Below are 19881 nucleotides of genomic sequence, written 5' to 3'. Positions count from 1 at the left end.
AGAACAGTGAAAAGAAGAGGCGGGGGCCTGGGTGGCACAGTGGGTTAAGCGTGGGATTCTTGATCTTAGTTCAGATCTTGATTTCAGGGTTCTGAGCTCAAGCCCTGCATTGGGTTCTGCGCTGGGCATTGAGCCTATTTAAACAAAAAACAACTCCCGCCCCCTTGTAAAAACCTTTTTTCCTTGGGACAAGATCTCCTGGGATCGGTTCTCCTAACAGCTTCCCTCTATGCCCCATAGCAGATGCGGTGCGTGATATCCTAGCACGCACTTACCTTCCAGCTGGAAGCCTGTGCCCTCCACCACCTTCCTCCTGACCCACACTCTTTCCCTCAGAACTCGGTGGACCGTTTCTCCGTTGTCTTCTAGCCTTGAGTGTTGCTGTAGGGAAGTTTGATGCTCCTCTGATTTTAAAAATGAATATGAAGTGGTATTTACGTGGTATAAAAGGCACGGATTTAAGGGGTACGAGTCTGTTGATCAGGTAAGCGTCAGGCAAATCTAAAAGTAGAACCTTCTCCTTACTCCTGAAGGTACCTGCACCCCTCCACCCCCACCTCCTGGAGACAACCGTTGTTTGATTCTGGTCAGCATTGTCCAGTCTTGCCTCTTCCTAGAGCAGATCAGTGGAATCACACTGTATGTACTCTTCTGTCTGACATTTTCCCTTGGTTTGTTTACATGATTCATCCATGTTGTTGTGAGAGTCAGATCTTCATACTTTTTTTTTTTAATCACTCAATAGTATTCCATTGTACCAATGCACTGTAATTCCCTTATCTGCTTTGCTGTTGATAAACATTGGAATTTTCCAATTTTTAAGGCTGTTATAAATACATCTACTTTGAACACTTCTGAGCAACCAGACATAGTGGACATAGGTTTTCCATTTTTTTTCTAGTAAATGCCAAAGAGTGGAATGGCTGAGTCATAGAGTCAGTGTTCTTTAAAATCTCTATTGGAAATTTCCAAATGGTTTTCTTTTTTTTTTTTTTTAAGATTTTATTTTTTTATTTGACAGAGAGAGAGAGATCACAAGTAGGCAGACAGGCAGGCAGGCAGGCAGAGAGAGAGGGGGAAGCAGGCTCCCTGCCAAGCAGAGAGCCCAATGCAGGGTTCCATCCCAGGACTCTGAGTTCATGACCCGAGCTGAAGGCAGAGGCTTAACCCAGTGAGCCACCCAGGTGCCCCTCCAAATGGTTTTCTTAAGTGATTGTGCCATTTAACAGCAATGTATGAGAATTCCAGATACTCTTTGCCTCTTGTCAGTCCTTTTAAACTGTAGTGGATATGTAGTGGCATCTTATTGTGGTTTTAATTTGTGTTTCTCTGGTAATTATACTGAGCATTTTCTCATGTTCTTTTAGGCTGTCCTGTATTTTCTTTTTTGAAGTACTTCTTCAAATCTTTTGCCCGAGTTTATTGGGTGATTTATTTTTTAATGTTGTTTTGTAGGAATGCTTTATGGATTCAGGATGAATTCTTTATCAGGTAAATGTAATGAGAATCTTTACTCTGTAGCTTTGTTTTTAATTATCTTACCCTATTAATGAGCAAAGAAATTTTGTCAAAATGCCATTGGTTGATTTTTTATTTGAAACTTATGTAACATTGTGTATCAACTGTAACATGCTGAAGATCTTCCATTCCTGTTTCTGAATTATTTTTATCATGAAAGGATGTTGGATTTAGTCAAAAGCTTTCACTGCATCAGTGCAGGTGATCGTGTGATTTTTTTCCCCTTTGTTCTGTTAATGTGTTGTATTACATTGAATTTTTTTTAATGGTTTTTATATGATGAACCGCCCTTAAATTCTGGGGCTCACTTGGTCATTATGTACAATTTTTTTAATGAGCTTTTGGATCTACTTTATTAGTATCTTGTTGAGGATTTTTTTTTTTTAATTCATTTGAGAGAGAGAATGAGGAAGCGAGAGAGCATGGGCAGCAGAGGGAGAGGGAGAAGCGGGGAGCCAGCCGCAGGGCTCCATCCCAGCACCCTGGGATTATGACCTGAGCCAAAGGCAGACACTCAACTGACTGAGCCACCCAGGCGCCCCTTGTTGAGGATTTTTGCATCTGTACTCATAAGGGATATTGATCCACAGTTTTCTGTTCTTGCAGTACTTGCCTGGCTATGGTATGAGGGTAATATTGGCCTCATAGAACGAGTTAGGAAGTGTTCTCTCCTAATTTCTGGAAGAGTTTGAAAAAAATTGGTGTTAATTCTTTAAATCTCTGGTAGAATTCACCAGTAAAGCCACCTGGTCCCAAAGGTTTTTGATTACTGATTCAGTCTATTCAGATTTTCAGTCTATTCAGATTTATCAGTCTATTCAGATTTTCTATTTTTTTCCTGGGATCAATTTTGATAATTTGCGTGTTTCTATGAATTGGTCCATTTCATCTATGTTATCCAATTTGTTGGAGTATAGTTCATAGTATTCTTTTATAAGTCTTTTTAAAGCCACTTTATTGAGGCTTTATTGACATACAGAAAGTTGAACATATTTAATGTATACAATCTGATTAGTTTGTAGATAAGTATACATCCATAAGACTGTCACCAAAATCAAGGTCATAAACTTGCCCATCAGTTTCAAAAGATCCCTTCCAGTCTCTTTAGTTATTTATTAAATTACATTTTTTTTCTTTTGTGGTAAAAGCACTTGACAAAAACATCTATCTTCTTAGCTAATTTTCAAGTGTACAATACAGTATTGTTAATTACAGGCTCCATGTTCTATGGTCCATCTCCGGAATTTACTCATCTTGCATAACTGAAACTTTGTACCCTTTGGCTGACACCTCTTCCTTTCCCCCCTCCTCCCAGCCCTGGTGACCTTGTTCTACTCGCTCTCAGTCTGACTATTTTAGACTTCTCATAAAAGTGGGATCATGCAGTGTTTGTCCTGCTGGATCTGGCTTATTTCACTTAGCATAACGCCCTTCAGGTTTACTCATGTTGTTGCAAATGACAGGATTTCCTTCCTTTTTATGGCTAATAATCTTCCAGTGTGAGTGTGTGATATGATATATATCATGTTTTTTCTTCTTAACTGAAGTATAGTTAACATACAGTGTTATATTACTTTCAGGTGTGCCATATAATGATGCAGCAATTCTGTTTTTTCTCACTTCCCCACAATGACTCAGCAATTCTGTACATTAGTCAATGCTCAGTATTGAGTGTCCTCTTTTTTTTTTTTTTTTTTTAAGACTTTATATATTTATTTGCAGAGAGAGACACAGCGAGAGAGGGAACAGAAGCAGGGGGAGTGGGAGAGGGAGAAGCAGGCTTTCCTGCAGATTAGGGAGCCCAGTGCTGTGTTTAGTTCCAGGACGTTGGGATCATGACCTGAACTGGAGGCAGACCCTTAATGACTGAGCCACCCAGGTGCCCCCATAAATTTACTCTTAATCTCCTTTATCTAACTCACCCACTGCCACCCCCACAATAACGAGATTGTTCTCTGTATTTAAGAATCAGGTTTTTAGGGGCGCCTGGGTGGCTCAGTGGGTTAATCCTCTGCCTTCGGATCAGGTCATGATCCCAGGGACCTGGGATCGAGCCCCACATCGGGCCCCACATTGGGCCCCACATCAGGTTCTCTGCTCGGCAGGGGGCCTGCTTCCTCCTCTCTGCCTCCTCTCTGCCTGTGTCTCTGCCTACTTGTGATCTCTCTCTGTCAAATAAATAAATAAAATCTTTTAAAAAAAAAGAATCAGGTTTTTAGTTTGTCTCCTTTTCTTTGTTTTTTTTGTTTTTTGTTTTTTTTTGGTTGGTTTTATTTCTTAAATTCCACATATGAATGAAATCCTATGGTATTGTCTTTCTCTGACTGACTTGTCTCACTTAGCATAATACCCCGTAGGTCCAATCATAATGTTGCAAATGGCAGAATCTTGTTATTTTCTGTGGCTGAGCAATATCCATTGCGCATACATACCGCATCTTTTTCCGTTCATCCATTGATGAATTCTTGGGTTGCTTCCATATCCTGGCTATTGCAAATAATATTGGAACAAACATACAAGTGCATATATCTTTTTGAATTAGTGTTTTCCTATTCTTCGGATAAGTACCCAGTAGTGGCATTACTGGATCATATGGTAATTCTATTTTTAATTTATTTAGGAACCTCCATACTGTTTTCCACAAATGCATACAAATGTGCATTCTTACCAACAGTGCATGAGGGTTCCTTTTTCTTTGCATCCTCGGTGGCACTTGTTAATTCTCGTCTTTTTTGATTTTAGCCATTCTGACAGGGGTGAGGTGGTATCTCCTTGTGGTTTTGATTTGCATTTCCCTGGCGATGAGTGATGTTGAGCACTTTTCATCTACCTCTTGGCCATTTATATGTCTTCTTTGGTGAAATATCTGTGCAAGTCCTTTATTTGTTTTCATTTTTGTTGTTGCTATTGAGTTCTAAGAGTTCTTTGTATGTTTTAGATATTGACCTCTTATCAGATAGATGGTTTACAAATATTTCCTCCCCTGACATGGTTTGCTTTTTCAGTTTGTTGATTGTTTCCTTTATTGTGAAGACACTTTTAGTTTTATCGGGTTTTTTATTTTTTTGATGCCTGTGGTTTTGGTGTCGTATCAAAGAAATCATTGCCAAATTCAGTGTCCAGAAACTTTTCCCTATGTTTTCTTCTAACAGTTTTATTGTTTCAGCTTTTATATTTTAGTCTCTATTTTATTTATTTAGTATTTATTATTTAGTATTATTATTTACTAAATGCTAATACTAAAAATTATTATTTTTCGTATTCGTATTATTTAGTATTTATTATTTATTTAGTATTATTATTCTATCTATTTAGTATTTATTCTATTTATTCTATTTAGTCCTTATTCTGTTTTGAATAGAATAGAAGTTGATTTAAAAAATATATTTTATTTATTTATTTGAGAGAGATCATAAGTAGGCAGAGAGGCAGGCAGAGAGAGGGGGAAGCAGGCTCCCTGCTGAGCAGAGAGCCTGATGTGGGGCTCGATCCCAGGACCCTGAGATCATGACTTGAGCTGAAGGCAGATACTTAACCCACTGAGCCACCCAGGCGCCCCAGTTGATTTATATATATCTATATATCTAATACCATTCTTTCGCATGTGGATATCGGTTTTCCTATCAGCACTTATTGAAGAGACTGTCTTTTCTCCCCATTCCATATTCTTGGCTCCCGTATTGAAAACCAGTTGATCATGTATGTGAGGGTTTATTTCTGGTCTCCCTCTTCAGTTGCATTGACTTACATGTCTGTTATTACAACAATGCCATTTTGTTTTGATGACTGTAGCTTTGTCATGTGGCCTATAATCAGGGAGTATGATACCTCCAGCTTTGTCCTTCTTGCTCAAAGTACTTTGGCTATTTGGGTTCTTTTGAGGTTCCAAATGAATTTTAGGATCGTATTTGTTATTTCTGTAGAAAATGCCATTAGGATGTTGACAGGGGTGAAATTGAATCTGTAGATCACTTTGGGTCATATGGACATTTTGACAATATTAATTCTTTTAATCCATTAACATGGGATATTCTTGCATTAATTTCTGTCTTTAATTTCTCTCATCAGTGTTTTGTACTTTTAAATGTACATGTCTTTTACCTCTTTGGCTAAGTTTATTCCCAGGTATTTTATTCTTTTTGATGCTATTGTAAATGGGACTGTTTTCCTAATTTCCTTTTCAGATAGGTCATTCTTAGTGTATAAAATTGTGTAAAAATACTGGCCTGATTTTTTAAAAAGATTTATTTTTTCATTTATTTATTTGAGAGAGAGAGAGAGAGAGCACATGAGTAGGGGGAGGGGCAGAAGGAGAGAGAGAATCTCAAGCAGAGTCCCTGCTGAGCATGTTGGGGGGGTAGAGTGTGGGGGGAGGAGGCAGGGCTGGATTCCACAACCCTGAGACCATGACCTGAGCTCAAATCCAGAGCAAATCAAGATCATGACTGAGCCACCCAGGCACTGTCCCTACTTTTGAAAAGATTTATTTAGAAATGCAACTGATTTTTATTTGATTTTATATTCTGCAACTTTACTAAAAGTGTTTATTAGTCTAGTAGGTTGTACGTGTATATATGCCTCTGTGTGTGTGTATGTGTGTGTGTGTGTGTGTGTAGTCTTTAGGGTTTTTAACTTATGAGATCATGTCATCTGTAAAACATAATTTTACTTCTCCTTTTGGATTTAGAGTCCTTTTATATATTTTTTTCTTGCCTAATTGATGTGTCTAGGACTTCCGGTACTATGTTGAATAGAAGAGAGAAGAGTAGATTTCCATGCCTTGTTCTAAATCTTAGAGGAAAGACTTTCCCCTTTTCACCACTGACTATGATGTTAATTGTCGGCTTTTCATAAACGTCCCTTATTGTGTTGAGGTAAGTTCCTTTTATACCTAATTTGTTGAGTTTTTTTTTTTTTAATGATGAAAGTCTGTTGAATTTTGGCGAATATTTTTCTGCATCTTGAAATGTGATCATGTGATTTTTACCCTCCGTTCGGTTAGTGTGGTATCTCAGACGACTGATTTGGGTATTGTAGGGTCTTTGCCTTTCAGGGATGCAAAGATAAATCCTCCTCCGTCATGGTGTATGATCCTTTTAATGTGCTACTAAATTTGGTTTAAGGTTTGTTACTTTTCTTTTAAAGCTTTTTAAAAAAAAATTATTTATTTGACAGAGAGAGAGAGAGCGATCACAAGTAGGCAGAGAGGCAGGCAGAGAAAGAGGGGGAAGGAAGCAGGCTTCCCGCTGAGCAGAAAGCCTGATGCGGGGCTCGATCCCAGGACCCTGAGATCATGACCTGAGCCGAAGGCAGAGGCTTTAACCCACTGAGCCACCCAGGCACCCCGAGGTTTGTTACTTTTTAAAAAGATTTTATTTATTTGGGAAAGAGAGAGCACAAATGGGGGGTAGGAGCAGAGGACAAGGGAGAAGCAGACTCCCCACTGAGCGTGATGTCTGGTGCAGGGCCCAGTTTCAGGATCCTGAGGTCACGACTGGAGCCAAAGTCAGACACTTTACCGACTGAGCCACTCGAGCACACTTGCTTGCTAGTATTTGTTTGTTTGTTGAGGAGTTTTGCATTTATATTAATCCAGAACAGTGGCCTGAAGTTTTCTTTTCTTGTGGTGTTTTTGACCTTTGTATCAGGGTAATGTTGACTTCCTAAAACAAATTTGTGAGAGTTTAAGGATTCTTATTAATTTTTTCTTTAAATATTTGGTAGAACTCACCCATGAAGCTATCTGGTTCTGGGCTTTTATTTATGAGAATATTTTGATTGCTGCTTTGTCTCCTTATTGGTTATTGGTCTGTCTGGACTTTCTGTTTCTTGGTTCAGTCATGATAGTGTGTATGTCTCTAGGAATTTTTTCATTTCTTCTTCATTGTCCGGTTTGTTGGCATATAATTATTCATAATAGTCCCTTATGATTCTTTTTATTTTTGTAGCATCAGTTGTAAAGTCTCCTCTTTTAGTCACAATTTTATTTATCTGAATCTTCTTTTTCTTAATTAGTTCAGCTAAGGGTTTGATTTTATTTATCTTAAAAAAAGAAACCCCTTAGTTTCAATATTTTTCTATTCTCTTTCATTTATTTCTGCTTTAATTTATTTTCTTCCTTCTACTAATTTTGGGTTTAGTTTGTTCTTCGTTCCTTGGGGTATAAAGTTAGGTTGTTTGTGATCTTATATTTTAGGTAGACATTTATTCCTATAAATTTTCCTTGTATAACTGCTTTTGCTACATCTCATAAAATATGTGGTATTTTCACTTTTGTTTGTCTCTCAGTATATTTTCTAATTTCCTTTTTTATTTCTTTTTTGGCCCAATGGTTAAGAGTTTGTTGTTTAATTTCTATGTATTAGTGAATGTTCCCCTTTTCTTTCTATTATTGACTTCTATTTTTATTGCTTTGTGATTGGAAAAAGATACTTGGAATGAGTTCACGCTTCTTCAGTTCAGTACGATTGGTTTTGTGACCTTGTGTACTATCTCTCCTGGAGAATATTCTGGGTGCACTTGACAAGAATGACTATGCTGCTGTTATTGGGGGGAATGTTTTGCATACATCTATGAGATCCATTGGGTCTATGGGGTTGTTCAGTTCTGCTGTTTCCTTATTGGTTTTCTGTCTGGATGATTTATCCATCACCAAGAGTGGGGTATTAACATCTCCTACCTCTGTATTATATTGGCCTTTGGTGGGTCCACTACAGGGGCATAAGGAGCAGTGCTCCTGCCAGAACCACAGGCGGGCTAGATGGCTTTGGGTGTGTGGCAGTAAGCCCACCACTGGGGTACAATTCTTTTAATTTTAGAGTCAGTAGTAATGGAATAATTTTCTTTTTTTTAAAATTTTAGTTATTTATATCTCTTTTTTTCTCTTGGTAAGTCTGACTAAAAGTCTGTCAATTTTGATCTCAAAGAACCAATTTTTTGTTTTATTCTATCATTTTTGTATTCTCTATTTCTTTTATCCCCACTTGAATCTTCATTATTTTCTTCCTTCTGCTGTCTTTGGGTTTAGTTTGCTCTTCTGTTTCTAGTCCTAGGAGATGTAAAGTTAGGTTATTTAATTTGAGACATTTCTTTTTAATATAGACATTTTATAGTAGTAATGGTGAGGCCATTGCAGCTCTTTTTTTATTATTGATAAAATATTTTATTTATTTATTTGACAGAGAGAAAGAGAGAGCACAAGCAGGGGGAGCAGGAGAGGGAGAAGCAGATTTCCCGCCAAGTAGGGAGCCCAATGTGGGACTATATCCCAGGACTTTGGGATCATGACCTAAGTTGAAGGCAAATACTTAGCTGACTGAGCCACACAGGTACCCCAGTGTTTTTATGTATTTTTTAAAAAGACACTTTCTTAGTGGTTATGAGGGAATTACTGTTAACATCCTAAATTTATAATGATCTAATTTGAATTGATACCAATGTAGCTTCAGTAACATACAAAATTCTGCAAAAAGCTCCATTCCCCCAAAGTTGTTATTGCCACAGATTCTTTTTTTTTTAAGATGTTATTTATTTGACAGAGAGAGGGGCTGAAAGAGAGGGGACCCAAGCAGAGGTGGAGGGAGAGGGAGAAGCAGGCTTCCTGCTAAGCAGGGAGCCCAATGCTGGGCTCAATCCCAGGACTCTATAGAGTCATGACCTGAGCCAAAGGCAGATGCTTAACCAACTAAGCCACCCACGTACCCTGACCTGTTAGTATTTTTTAAGGGCAGTCTATTTATGGTGTACACATCCAGCTTTCTGGGAATGTCTTAATTTCTCCTTCACTTTTGAAAGACAGTTTTGCTGAATATGGAATTTTTGGTTGACAGATTTTTCTTTCAGCCCTTTAAAACTATCATCCCACGGGACCCCTGGGTGGCTCAGTTGGTTGGATGACTGCCTTTGGCTCAGGTCATGATCCTGGAGTCCAGGGATCGAGTGCCGCATCAGGCTCCCAGCTCCACGGGGAGTCTGCTTCTCCCTCTGACTTTCTCCTCAAGAATGCTCTCTCTCACTGCCTCTCTCTCAATAAATAAGTAAAAATCTTAAAAAAAAAAAAAAGAAAGAAAAAGAGAAGGCTTTCCCTTTAAAAAACAAAACAAAACTATCATCCCACTCCCTTCTGGTCTCCCTGGTTTCTGATGAGAAATCTGTTCATTTTACTAAGGGTCTTTTATGCATGATGAATTTTTCTTTTGCTAATTTCAAGATTCTCTTTTTGTCATTGGCCTTAGACAATTTAATTATAAAGTGTCTCAGAGTGGATTTCTTCATGTTCATCTTTCTTGGAGTTTATTGAGCTTCTAGGAGATTTAGATTATTTTATTTTATTAAATTTGGGAAGTTTTCGGCCACCATGTCTTCAGATATTCTTTTTGCCCATTTTTCTCTCTCCTCTTAATCTGGGATTCCTGTTATGCATATTTTAGTACTTTTGATGGTATCTCATTCTCTTAAGCTTTATTCATTTTCCTTCTGTTCTCTTTTTATCTCTTCTCCTCAGACTGAATGATTTCAGATGACCTATCTTCAAGTTCACTGATTATTTCTTCTGCCTGCTCAAATCTGCTATTGAAGCCCTCTTGTAATTTTTGTTTTTGTTACTGTACATTTCAACTCCAGAATTATTATTTGGTTCCTTTCTATAATTTCTTTCTCTTTGTTAATATTCTTTATTTGTTCATACATTGTCCCAGTTTCTGTTAGCTCTTTGTCCATGGTGTCCAATTGCTCTTTGAGAATATTTAACACAGTTGATTTAGAGCCTTTGTCTGATTGGTTCAGTGTCTCTGCTTCCTCAGGGACAATTTATGTTCATTTTTTTCTGTGAATGGGTCATACTTTCCTGTTTCTTTGCATGTTCTGTAACTCTTTTGCTGAAAACTGAACATTTTGTTTATAATGTGGTAACTCTGGAAATTGGAATTTTCTCTCTCCCTAAGTTATCTTTTTATGGCTTGCTGTGGGCTATAGTTGTTTGGTTATTGACTTTTCTAAATTATTTTTTTAAGTCAGTGTTCTTAGTATGTGGTCTCTGAAGTCTAGCTTCCTTTAGCTGTGTTCAGTTAGTGATTTATTGGAAAATTTCTTAAATGCCAGAAGAGAGAAGAAACAAAGAAGGAAAAGGGACTCTCCTGGTTTTTGCAAAGTGTTTCTGCACTGGGACACTCTTTCAACACTTAGCCGGGCCATGTAGAACTCTCCCTTAGCCTTCCCTTCCTATTTGCTCTTAGCTTAGAGATCAGAGAGAGGTGAAAGCTTCAGGTCTTTGCAGGTGTTTTCAGGGCATGAATCTTGCCCTGGTCATGAGCACAGCTTTTTAAATTTCCTAGTATACCCAGGCACTTTGAATGCCCTAATTTCTGAGTGAAACTATCCCCAGATTTTCCTCTGAGGCCTTTAGCACTCTTGTATGCTTCAACTATAATCTTTCCCCCCAAGTAGTTGCTTCAGCATCATTTGTTAAAAAGACCCTACTTTCCTCACTGAATTATATTGACACTCTTTTAAAAAATTACTTGACCATATGAAAAAAAAATCAGTTGACCATAAATGAGTGGGACTATTTCTGGATTCTGTTTTGTCTCATTGGATGTGTTTTTTACCCTAACGAGCACCACACTGTCTTAATTACTGTAGCTTATAGTAAATGAGGTCAGATCAGATAAGCCCTTCAATTTTATTTTATTTTTTTCGAGATTGTCTTGGTTGTTCTAGGTCCTTTGCATTTCAACATGGGTTTTAGAATCAGCCTTTTTGAGTTTTAAAAAAGCAATCTTCTGGAATTTTGTTTGGGATTTCATGGAATATATAGATCAGTTTATGGAAAACTAAGCAGTTTTGTTATTCAGTGCATGAATATGGTGTATCTTTTCCTTTGTTTCAGTCTTTAATTTCTCTCAGCTATGTTGTATAATTTTCAGTGTAGGAGTCTTCTATTTATGTTGTATCTTGGGCATTTTATTTTTTTTAACGGTTTTATGTATTTATTAGAGAGAGAGTACATGAGTGGGGGAAAGGGCAGATAGAGAGGAAGAAAGATGAGCAGACTCCATGATGAGTGTGGAGCCTGAAGCTGGCCTGATCCCAGAACTCTGAGATCATGATCTGACTCAAAGTCAGATGCTTAACTGACTGAGCCACCTACATTTGATTTTTGTGATGTTATTGGAAATGCTTATTTAAGTTTAATTTCAGTTTGAAGTTTGTTGTTAGATACAACTTATTTTTTTTTTACTGTCGTAAAATATATGTGATATAAATTTTCCATCTTAGCCATTTTTAAGAGTACATTTCTATGGGGTTAAACATTCACATTAAGTAACCATCTCCACCCTCCATCTCCAAATCTGTTTCATCTTCTCCACCTGACTCTGTACACAATAAACACTAACATCCCATTCCCTCCTGCCCCTCCCCCTGGAAACACCATTCTAATTTCTGTCTCTATGAATTTGACTACACTAGGAGTTTCATATAAGTGGAATCATACAGTGCTTATTCTTTTGTGACTGGTTTATTTCATTTAGAATTATGTCCTCAGGGCTCATTCATATTGTAAATTATGTCAAAAATTATGACAAAATTATTTCATTCGTCTTGAAGGTGGGGTAACATTCCATATATGCTATATTTTGTTTATGCGTTCCTCTATCAATGGGCACTTGGGTAGCTTCCTCCTTTTGGCTATTGCAAATATGTTGCTATGACCATGTGTGTACAAGTATCTGTTGTATTTCTCCTTTCAGTTCTTTTGGGTATATACCCAAAACTGGACTTGCTGGGTCATATGGTAATTCTATTTTTAATATTTTGAGAATTTCCATACCATTTTCTACAACAGCTCTACCATTTGCATTCCCCCCGCAAGCAATGCACAGATGTTCCGATTTCTCCACATCCTTGCCAACACTTGTTATTTTGGCTTTATGTTTCCTTTTTTTTTAAGATTAAAAAAGAGATTTTATTTATTTATTTGACAGAGAGAGATCACAAGTAAGGAGAGCAGCAGGCAGAGAGAGAGGGGGAAGCAGGCTCCCTACTGAGCACAGAGCCCAATGTAATGTTTGATCCCAGGACCCCAGGACCATGACCCAAGCTGAAGGCAGACACCTGAAGACTGAGCCACCCAAGTGCCCCAGTTTTTGTTTCTTAATAAAACTCATCCTAATGGGTATGGTGTGGTATCTCATTGTGGTCTTGATTTGCATTTCCCTAATGACTGGTGGCATTACACGTCTTTTCATGTGCTTGTTGGCCATTTGTATATCTTTGGACAATTGACTTTGGACATGACTATTCTAAGCTCATGTATTAGAGTAGGTTTTTAGGTAGATTCTTTATGATTTTCTATGTACATAATCAGGCTGCTTAAAAATGCAGACAGCCTTAGTACTTTAGTTCTAATCATTATGCCTTTTATTTTTTATTAACAGACTTTCCTTTTAGAGCAGTTTTAGGTTTATGGAAAAATTGAGCAGAAAAATAGAGTTCCTATGGGCTCCCTGCTGCACACAGTTTAACTTATTAACATCATGCATTGGTGTGCTACATTTATTATAATTGATAAACTGATATTGATCCCTTATTATTAACTGAAATCCATAATTTAGAGTTCACTTTCTATATGTAGCTCTATGGTTTTTGTCAAATATATAATTTCATGTATCTGCATTTATACTATCATACAGAATAGTTCTAATACCATAAAATTTTCTGTTCTTCAACTATTCATCTGTCATTTCCTCCACCAAACACCACCCAACTATTTACTCTCTCTGTAGTTTGCCTTTTCTGGGATGTCATATAGCTGGAACCATGTAATACGTAGCCTTTCCAGACCACTTTCACTTCACCATAAAGATTTTACTTATTTATCAGAGGGAGAGAGGGGGAGAGAGCAAGCACAGGCAGACAGAATGGCAGGCAGAGGCAGAGGGAGAAGCAGGTTCCCTGCTGAGCAAGGAGCCCGATGTGGGACTCGATCCCAGGACGCTGGGATCATGACCTGAGCGGAAGGCAGCTGCTTAACCAACTGAGCCACCCAGGTGTCCCTGAGAGCTCATTTCTTTTTCTCACTAAATATTCCATTGTGGTGTGGATGCACAGCAGGAGGTCTCTCAGTTCACCCAAGGGAAGGACTTCTTGGTTGCTTTCAACTTGACAATCGTGAATACAACTGTTGTAAACATTCATACACAGATTTTGTGTAGACATTCAACTCACTTGAGTAAATTCAAAGGAGCTCAGTTGCTGGATCCTATGGGGATCCAGTTTTGTATTAAACTACAGTGTCTCCCAGAGTGTATTTTTTTTTCTTTTTTTTGCATTTTGCCTTCCCACCAGCACTGAATGAGAGTTCCTGTTTCTCCATATTTGGTGCTATCAGTGTTTTGGTATTATCAGTGTTTTGGACTTTAGACTTCCTAATTATAGATGTATAGGGTGATTTCATTTTTAAAATTTAAAATTTAATTTAAAATTTTTAAATTTAATTTTTAATGTTCGATTTTTTAATAACATATGTTGTGACACATCTTTTCATAGGCCTATTTGCCATCTCTACATTGTCTGCTCATAATTTTCTTAATTTTTAATGAGTTGTTCATTTGCTTAGGGTTGAGTTTTCAGGGTCCTTTGTCTTTTTAAGATAACCAGTCTTTATCAGATGTGTCTTTTGCAAGAATTTTCTTCTAGTCTGAGGCTTATCATCTCATTCTCTCACCAGTGTCGTCTTCTTTTTTTTTTTTAACTTTATTTATTTGAGAGAGAGATAGTAAGAGCATGAGGGGGAGGACAGAGGGAGAGGCAGACTCCCCATGGAGCTGGGAGCCTGATGTGGGACTTGATCCCAGGACTCCGGGATTACGACCTGAGCCGAAGGCAGTCGCTTAACCAACTGAGCCACCCAGGCGCCCTCACCAGTGTCTTCTGCAAAACAGAAGTTTTTATTTTAATGAAGTCTAGCTTGCTGGTTATTTCTTTCGTGGCTCTGGGAGTATTGTACTTTTGTGGTCCATTTTGAGTTAATTTTTGTGACGGGTGTAAGGTCTATGTCTAGAGTCACTTTTTTTTTTTTTTTTTTACATCATTCGTTCTCCATTGAATTGCCTTTGGTCATTTTTCCAAGTTCAGTTGACTGTATCTGTGTGGGCCTATTTCTGGGCTCTCTCTTCGGTTCCATTGATCTACTTGTCTGTTCTTTCAATAGTACCGTATTGTCTTGATTACTGTAGCTCTACTGTAAATCTTGAAATGGCTCAGTGCCATCTCATTTTGGGTTTGCCAGGTGGGACAGAGAGAAGTAAAACACAAATCAGGATGGAGACCTGAACAGTGGGATCAGAGCTGAGGCTGGAGACGGGTCAGTCGTGTGAGGGGCCTGAGAGCACGGGGTAGGCATCCTGGGAGTAAGGAGATGAAATGCCACCTGGGAATCCTATTTCAGGACTGGAAGGGACCAGAAGGGGATGAACCCTCACTGCCTGAACTGTCTTCTTAGGAGCCCAGTATGCAGACCAGTCTGAGGGTCAATAAATTTCTTTGTTGATCAGGCCTAGGGCACCTATCTCTTGGGGACACAGTGTCGTCTGGGGGAGGAGCAAGAATGGGGATACAGAATTCCTCAGAGTCCCCTCAGGCTGCCCCAAGGCTGCCAGCATCACTGCCCCCAACCCCATCCTCACTTCTGGGGTTGCAGTATATTCTCAGGGAGAGTTTCTTGGCAGCCCAATTCTCAATGGCAGCAGGGAAGAGAAGGGAGGCTCTGTGATGTTCCAGGAGGGTGTCTGCCTCTGAAGGCCCTGCCTGCCGCCTCACCTCTGGTGGACCTGGGTGCTAACGGGGGTCCTGTCTGTGGACTCCCATCCAGCATCCGGTTCACTTCCTCTGCCTGCGGCTGGGAAGGCCTCAGTCGGTTACGAGGCTGCCTTTGGCTCAGGTCGTGATCCCAGGGTCCTGGTATTGAGCCCCACATCAGGCTCCCTGCTCGGCAGGGAGCCTGCTTCTCCCTCTCCCTCTGCCTGCTGCTTTGCCTGCTTGTTCTCTCTCTCTCTCTCTCTCTCTTGCAGTCAAATAGACAAATATAATCTTAAACAAAACAAAACAAAACAACAAAAACTCAGCAGTTTCCAAATCATGCCCAGGCCTCTCCCCAGACCACTTAAACAGAATGTGTGGGCGGGCCCAGGTGTTGGTGTGTTTTGTGTCCCAGAGGATTCCAGCATCCAATGCAGGTTAAGAATCAGACACTTCGAGCCTTGCCAACCTTGGGTTTAACCACCTCTCACAGCAGCGGTGGTGGCTGCAGGCACAGTCAGGCAGAATTCTGTCCTGCTAGGATGCAGACCTAACTAGCCTCCTACCACTCGCTCCTGCAAGGCGGGCAGGTGAGAGCCGTGCCCAAAACTCCTGAAGGGGCTCCTCTGGAAGAGCAGATACCCGGCTGCGCCATGGCCACCTGCAGCTACTGAAGGCCGGTGTCCGACTGATTCTGAATCCCCATACCTGCCACAGCTGTGCCGGAGACACTGCCCTGAGCCCCAAACACACGCAAGCACCCCAAAACACACACAGTCCTGAAGAGGAGGAAATTCTTACCCACTTGCCAGGCCCATGAGGACCTCCCTAGCTGGTCCTCCCACCCCTTGGGCAAGGCCACCCATCACGGACCCCTAGGGAGGGTCACGAGCCTCAGGCTTCTGGGAGGCAGCTTCCAAGACAAACATCTGAGGGACCTTGAACGTCAGAGCAGAGGCTGTGAGAGACTGGTACACGGAGAGCTGAACCTAGAGGCCGCCTGTTCGCAGCAGACTCAGCCCTCAGAGGCCCCTTGACACCCCCTTGAGGCCGACCTTGCGGAGGCTGTGGCAGTCTGTGGAAGGACTGGGGCCAATACAGGGGATCTTGGGGGGACTCCAGGACAGCTGCTTCTGAGGATGTGGTAAGACTTAGAGGATGATCCCCAAACCAATGACTTCCAGCGGTCTAGGGACAGTCCTTCCCCCTGCCCACCCCAGACTCCCTCTGCCTGTTTCCTCAGCCACACCTTCTGGGGCTTTCTCTCCCCTCCCCCTCCGCTTCTGGTTCTCCCCAGAAATGGCCAGCGGAGGGGAGGGAAGCCTCGTCTCAGCCCCTGGGGGCGAAGCAGCCCTCACAGCTGCTGCTCCTCAGTCCTGGCCTGGCCTTCCCCCAGGGATGGCTCTGGCGGACTAGCCCCCAGGAAGGCACAGAGCCTGGCGGGCTGTTGCTCAGCTGGGTGCCCTGTCCTCCCGGCTCCCCGCCAAGCCTGCACTGGCCCCGAGGGCCCTGACCGGTACAGGACTGTGGAATCCTGGCTTTCCCAGCTGGCTCTGGCTGCAGCCTCTCTGATGTCCTACCCTGAATGGAGAAGCCAGGGGAGGGGCTGCCAAAAAATTAGACCCAGCGCAGAGCCTGGCTGAGCCAGGCTGACTGAGGTGTCAGAGCCCATCCTGGGCTGTGGAGGTCTCTTTGGGGTGCAAGAAGACTCAGATTTGCAGTAGGTGCCAGGGTCTAGGGTGGCATGCCCTGGGACGGGCTCCAGACCATGACTTTGGAGTGGATCCCTCTTTTATGGGTCTGATTTCCAAAGGGCACGACTGTGGTCAGTAAGTGTCTTTATTGGAAGAGAGATCCAGTCTCCTTGGCTCTGCTACGTCCCTAGGTCAAGAGGATTTCGATGTCAAGCTCCAGCCGGCTGGCTTTGACCTCATAGCGGCCCCGGATCAGACCCCGGGTTTGACTGGTGTGCCAGCGCCAGTGAGACTGGATGACGCAGGCCGCCTGGCGCGCCTGGAGAAACCGTCTGCGGGCCTGCCACATTCGGACCTGCGCCTGCACCTTCACCACGGCCCACTCCTGGCAGGTGTAGAGTCTTAGTGCCAGGCGCCGTCTCTGCTCCAGCATCTTGGCCTGCACCGACCTCCACCAGCACTGGATGACCCAGGCCCTGAGAGCTGCATGCAGTAGCGACCGGCGCACCATGTTGCCACGCCACCATGACTGAATCTTTATGGCTGCCTTCTCCGACTGACCGGGGGAGGGAAGAACACGGACATGCTCAGTGGGACGCCCTCCCCTTGCGGTCCCCGTCTGTGGGGCTGGGAAGAAAGGGGTCCCGGCCTAAGTGGCCCTGCCCCTTCATTTCCAGGCCCATCCGTCTGATTTCCAGTCTCCCACTCATTGGAAGTCAAGGCTCATCATCCGCGGGGCAGGCCCCTGCCAGGTGGGCCTTACTCACATTTTGTGTGTCCATGGCCCCGGTCTAAAGAGTCCACTCATCTGTCAGTTAGGACACCTGAGTCTTTAGCCCCACCCTCAACTGTTAGTCACGCCCCTCATGAGACCCCGCCCACCTACACACAAGGTTCCCCCTCATCAGGTCCTGACCCTACACATTTTTGCCACATCTCTCTCCTCTCGCCTCTTGCTCGTGTCTTCTTGCGGATTGGCCAATCCCCTCATTTGGTGGTTCCTGTCATCTGGGGGCGCCTTGTGGTATATTTCTTGCTTGTGGTATATTTCTTGCTTGTGGTATATTTCTCAGACCCCAGTGGCATCCTGAGTCCTGATCTTCCTATGCCTTCCGGTCACGTCTTTCTGCTCCTGCTGGTGGGAGCAAAGAGAGAGGCACACAACTCTAATCCATAGCAGGTTTGGATTTCCAGAAACTCAAGTGGCAGAGCCCGTGGGATGGCCTCCAAGCACTGTGTTTGCGGGCAAGTATGATTTCATGCAAAATTTGGGGAAGCAAGGTCCCTTAGCTGCAACTAGAGAGGGCCTCTGTCTCCACCTCTCTGGTGCCTCCTGTCACCCTTCTATATTGGGTGGTGTGGAATGGGCTGCAGCCTCTTTTGGGACATGACCACGGATATGCCTGCTTACTTCGGGTTTAATGAGGCAGATTTATGGGTTTCACAGTCACCCCTGGGAATAGACATGTCCTTGCTAGCCATTTCATTAGAGATGGCTTCCTAGAGGTTTCCTACCTGTTACCGTGCCATGGAATGAATTTGGGGGGACACAGGGTGCTACAGTGATAGGACAGATATGAACGTGTCCCCCAGTCAGTGCTTGGCACCAGAAGTAGCTGGGCGGGGGAGGAAAAGGGAGGTTTGAAAAGTGTGGAGACAAGAGCCAGTCTGTAGAAAGTTCTTGTTATCAGATATGTAAAACCATAAATGGAAGATGCTGTTCTCACTGACGCCTGATTAAAACTGAAGTTCTGTCTTATTGGGAATATACTTGATAACACAGTGAGACAATTATAAAGCATACCATACTTCTTTCTTATTTTGGTGTGAATTCGGTGAAAGAGAATTGATCAGAATTCTTGTGATTTCAGGGCATCAGCTAGGGGAGCTGCTATGAACAGTGTGGAAGGCAGCATGAGAAATCGCACTTTACGCATCCGGTCCATCCAAAATAAACACACTTTTATCAAAAATGACATTGCGAAATCATCATATGAAGAAGTACTCACAGGTTATGCTGCAAAAAAATGTTGGAAAACCATGATAGATGTGGAACAGTGGTTTGATATAAACGCTGTGTAGTGCTTTGGTATTTGCCAACTTTCGAAAATTTACGATTGGTTGCGATTTCTTTATTTGTCCTACATATTCACTTGCCTAATTTTAAGCCTGTAATTTTGCATCCTTTTTCTTAAAGTAGGCCTTCCAAATTATATAAGCTTCAGGTCCCACAAAACCTGGCTCTGCCCTGCCTTGTGCAGCCCGGTCTCCTGGGAGCTCAGGGAAAGCTGTGTTTCTAGGATTCAGAGTTAGGACCGGAAGTGCAGACGCAGGTGATGCAGAGATGCTGGGAGTCCTTCGGGGTTTGGAAGGCCGTTCTGGCTCTGGCTTCAGCATGTGTCCCAGCATTCATTTTTCTGCATGTGGGTTTGCTGGGGGCCCACGGTTTGCTGTTGGCCTGTGCACAGTCTGCAGCTCCTGTTTTTGTGTATTTGAAGCCTCACCTGCTCACTTGTCCTCATGGCCATGGCACTGGCTATTGGGGTGTCTCACAGGTTCTGACCCTATTGTCAACCACCCAGCCACTTTTGCCTCATGTTAAAAGTCCAATAGGCAAGGGGCGCCTGGGTGGCTCAGTAGGTTAAGCTCTGCTTCAGCTCGGTCATGATCTTAGGGTCCTGGAATCGAGCCCCCCCATCGGGCTCTCTGCTCAGCCGGGAGCCTGCTTCCCCTTTTCTCTCTGCCTGCCTCTCTGCCTACTTCTGATCTCTCTCTCTGTCAAATAAATAAATAAAATCTTAAAAAAAAAAAAAGTCCAATAGGCAGGGGGCACCTGGGTGGCTCAGTGGGTTAAAGCCTCTGCCTTTAGCTC

The 19881-nt window shown here is 42.1% G+C and overlaps 1 protein-coding gene and 1 long non-coding RNA gene across 2 annotated transcripts; one reads left to right on the top strand and one right to left on the bottom strand.

The window, feature by feature from the left end:
* Positions 1-17119: 17119 nt before the first annotated feature.
* Positions 17120-18055, bottom strand: IQCF6 (IQ motif containing F6). Its single transcript, XM_082685212.1, has 2 exons — positions 17777-18055; positions 17120-17565 (listed from the first exon to the last, which is right to left on the bottom strand). Exons 1-2 carry the CDS (start codon positions 17789-17791, stop codon positions 17197-17199), a joined length of 384 nt encoding a protein of 127 aa, XP_082541338.1. The 5' UTR covers positions 17792-18055; the 3' UTR covers positions 17120-17196.
* Positions 17516-19058, top strand: LOC309841815. The gene is made up of 3 exons (XR_014299327.1): positions 17516-17761; positions 18083-18254; positions 18881-19058. It is a non-coding gene; the product is annotated as an uncharacterized lncRNA (long non-coding RNA).
* The last annotated feature ends 823 nt before the right edge of the window (positions 19059-19881 follow it).

The sequence above is a fragment of the Mustela nivalis genome, assembly GCF_964662115.1.
Source record: "Mustela nivalis genome assembly, chromosome: 1".
Lineage (NCBI taxonomy): Eukaryota > Metazoa > Chordata > Mammalia > Carnivora > Mustelidae > Mustela > Mustela nivalis.
Note: the sequence above shows the minus strand (reverse complement) of the source record. Positions and strands in the feature narration are given on the sequence as shown.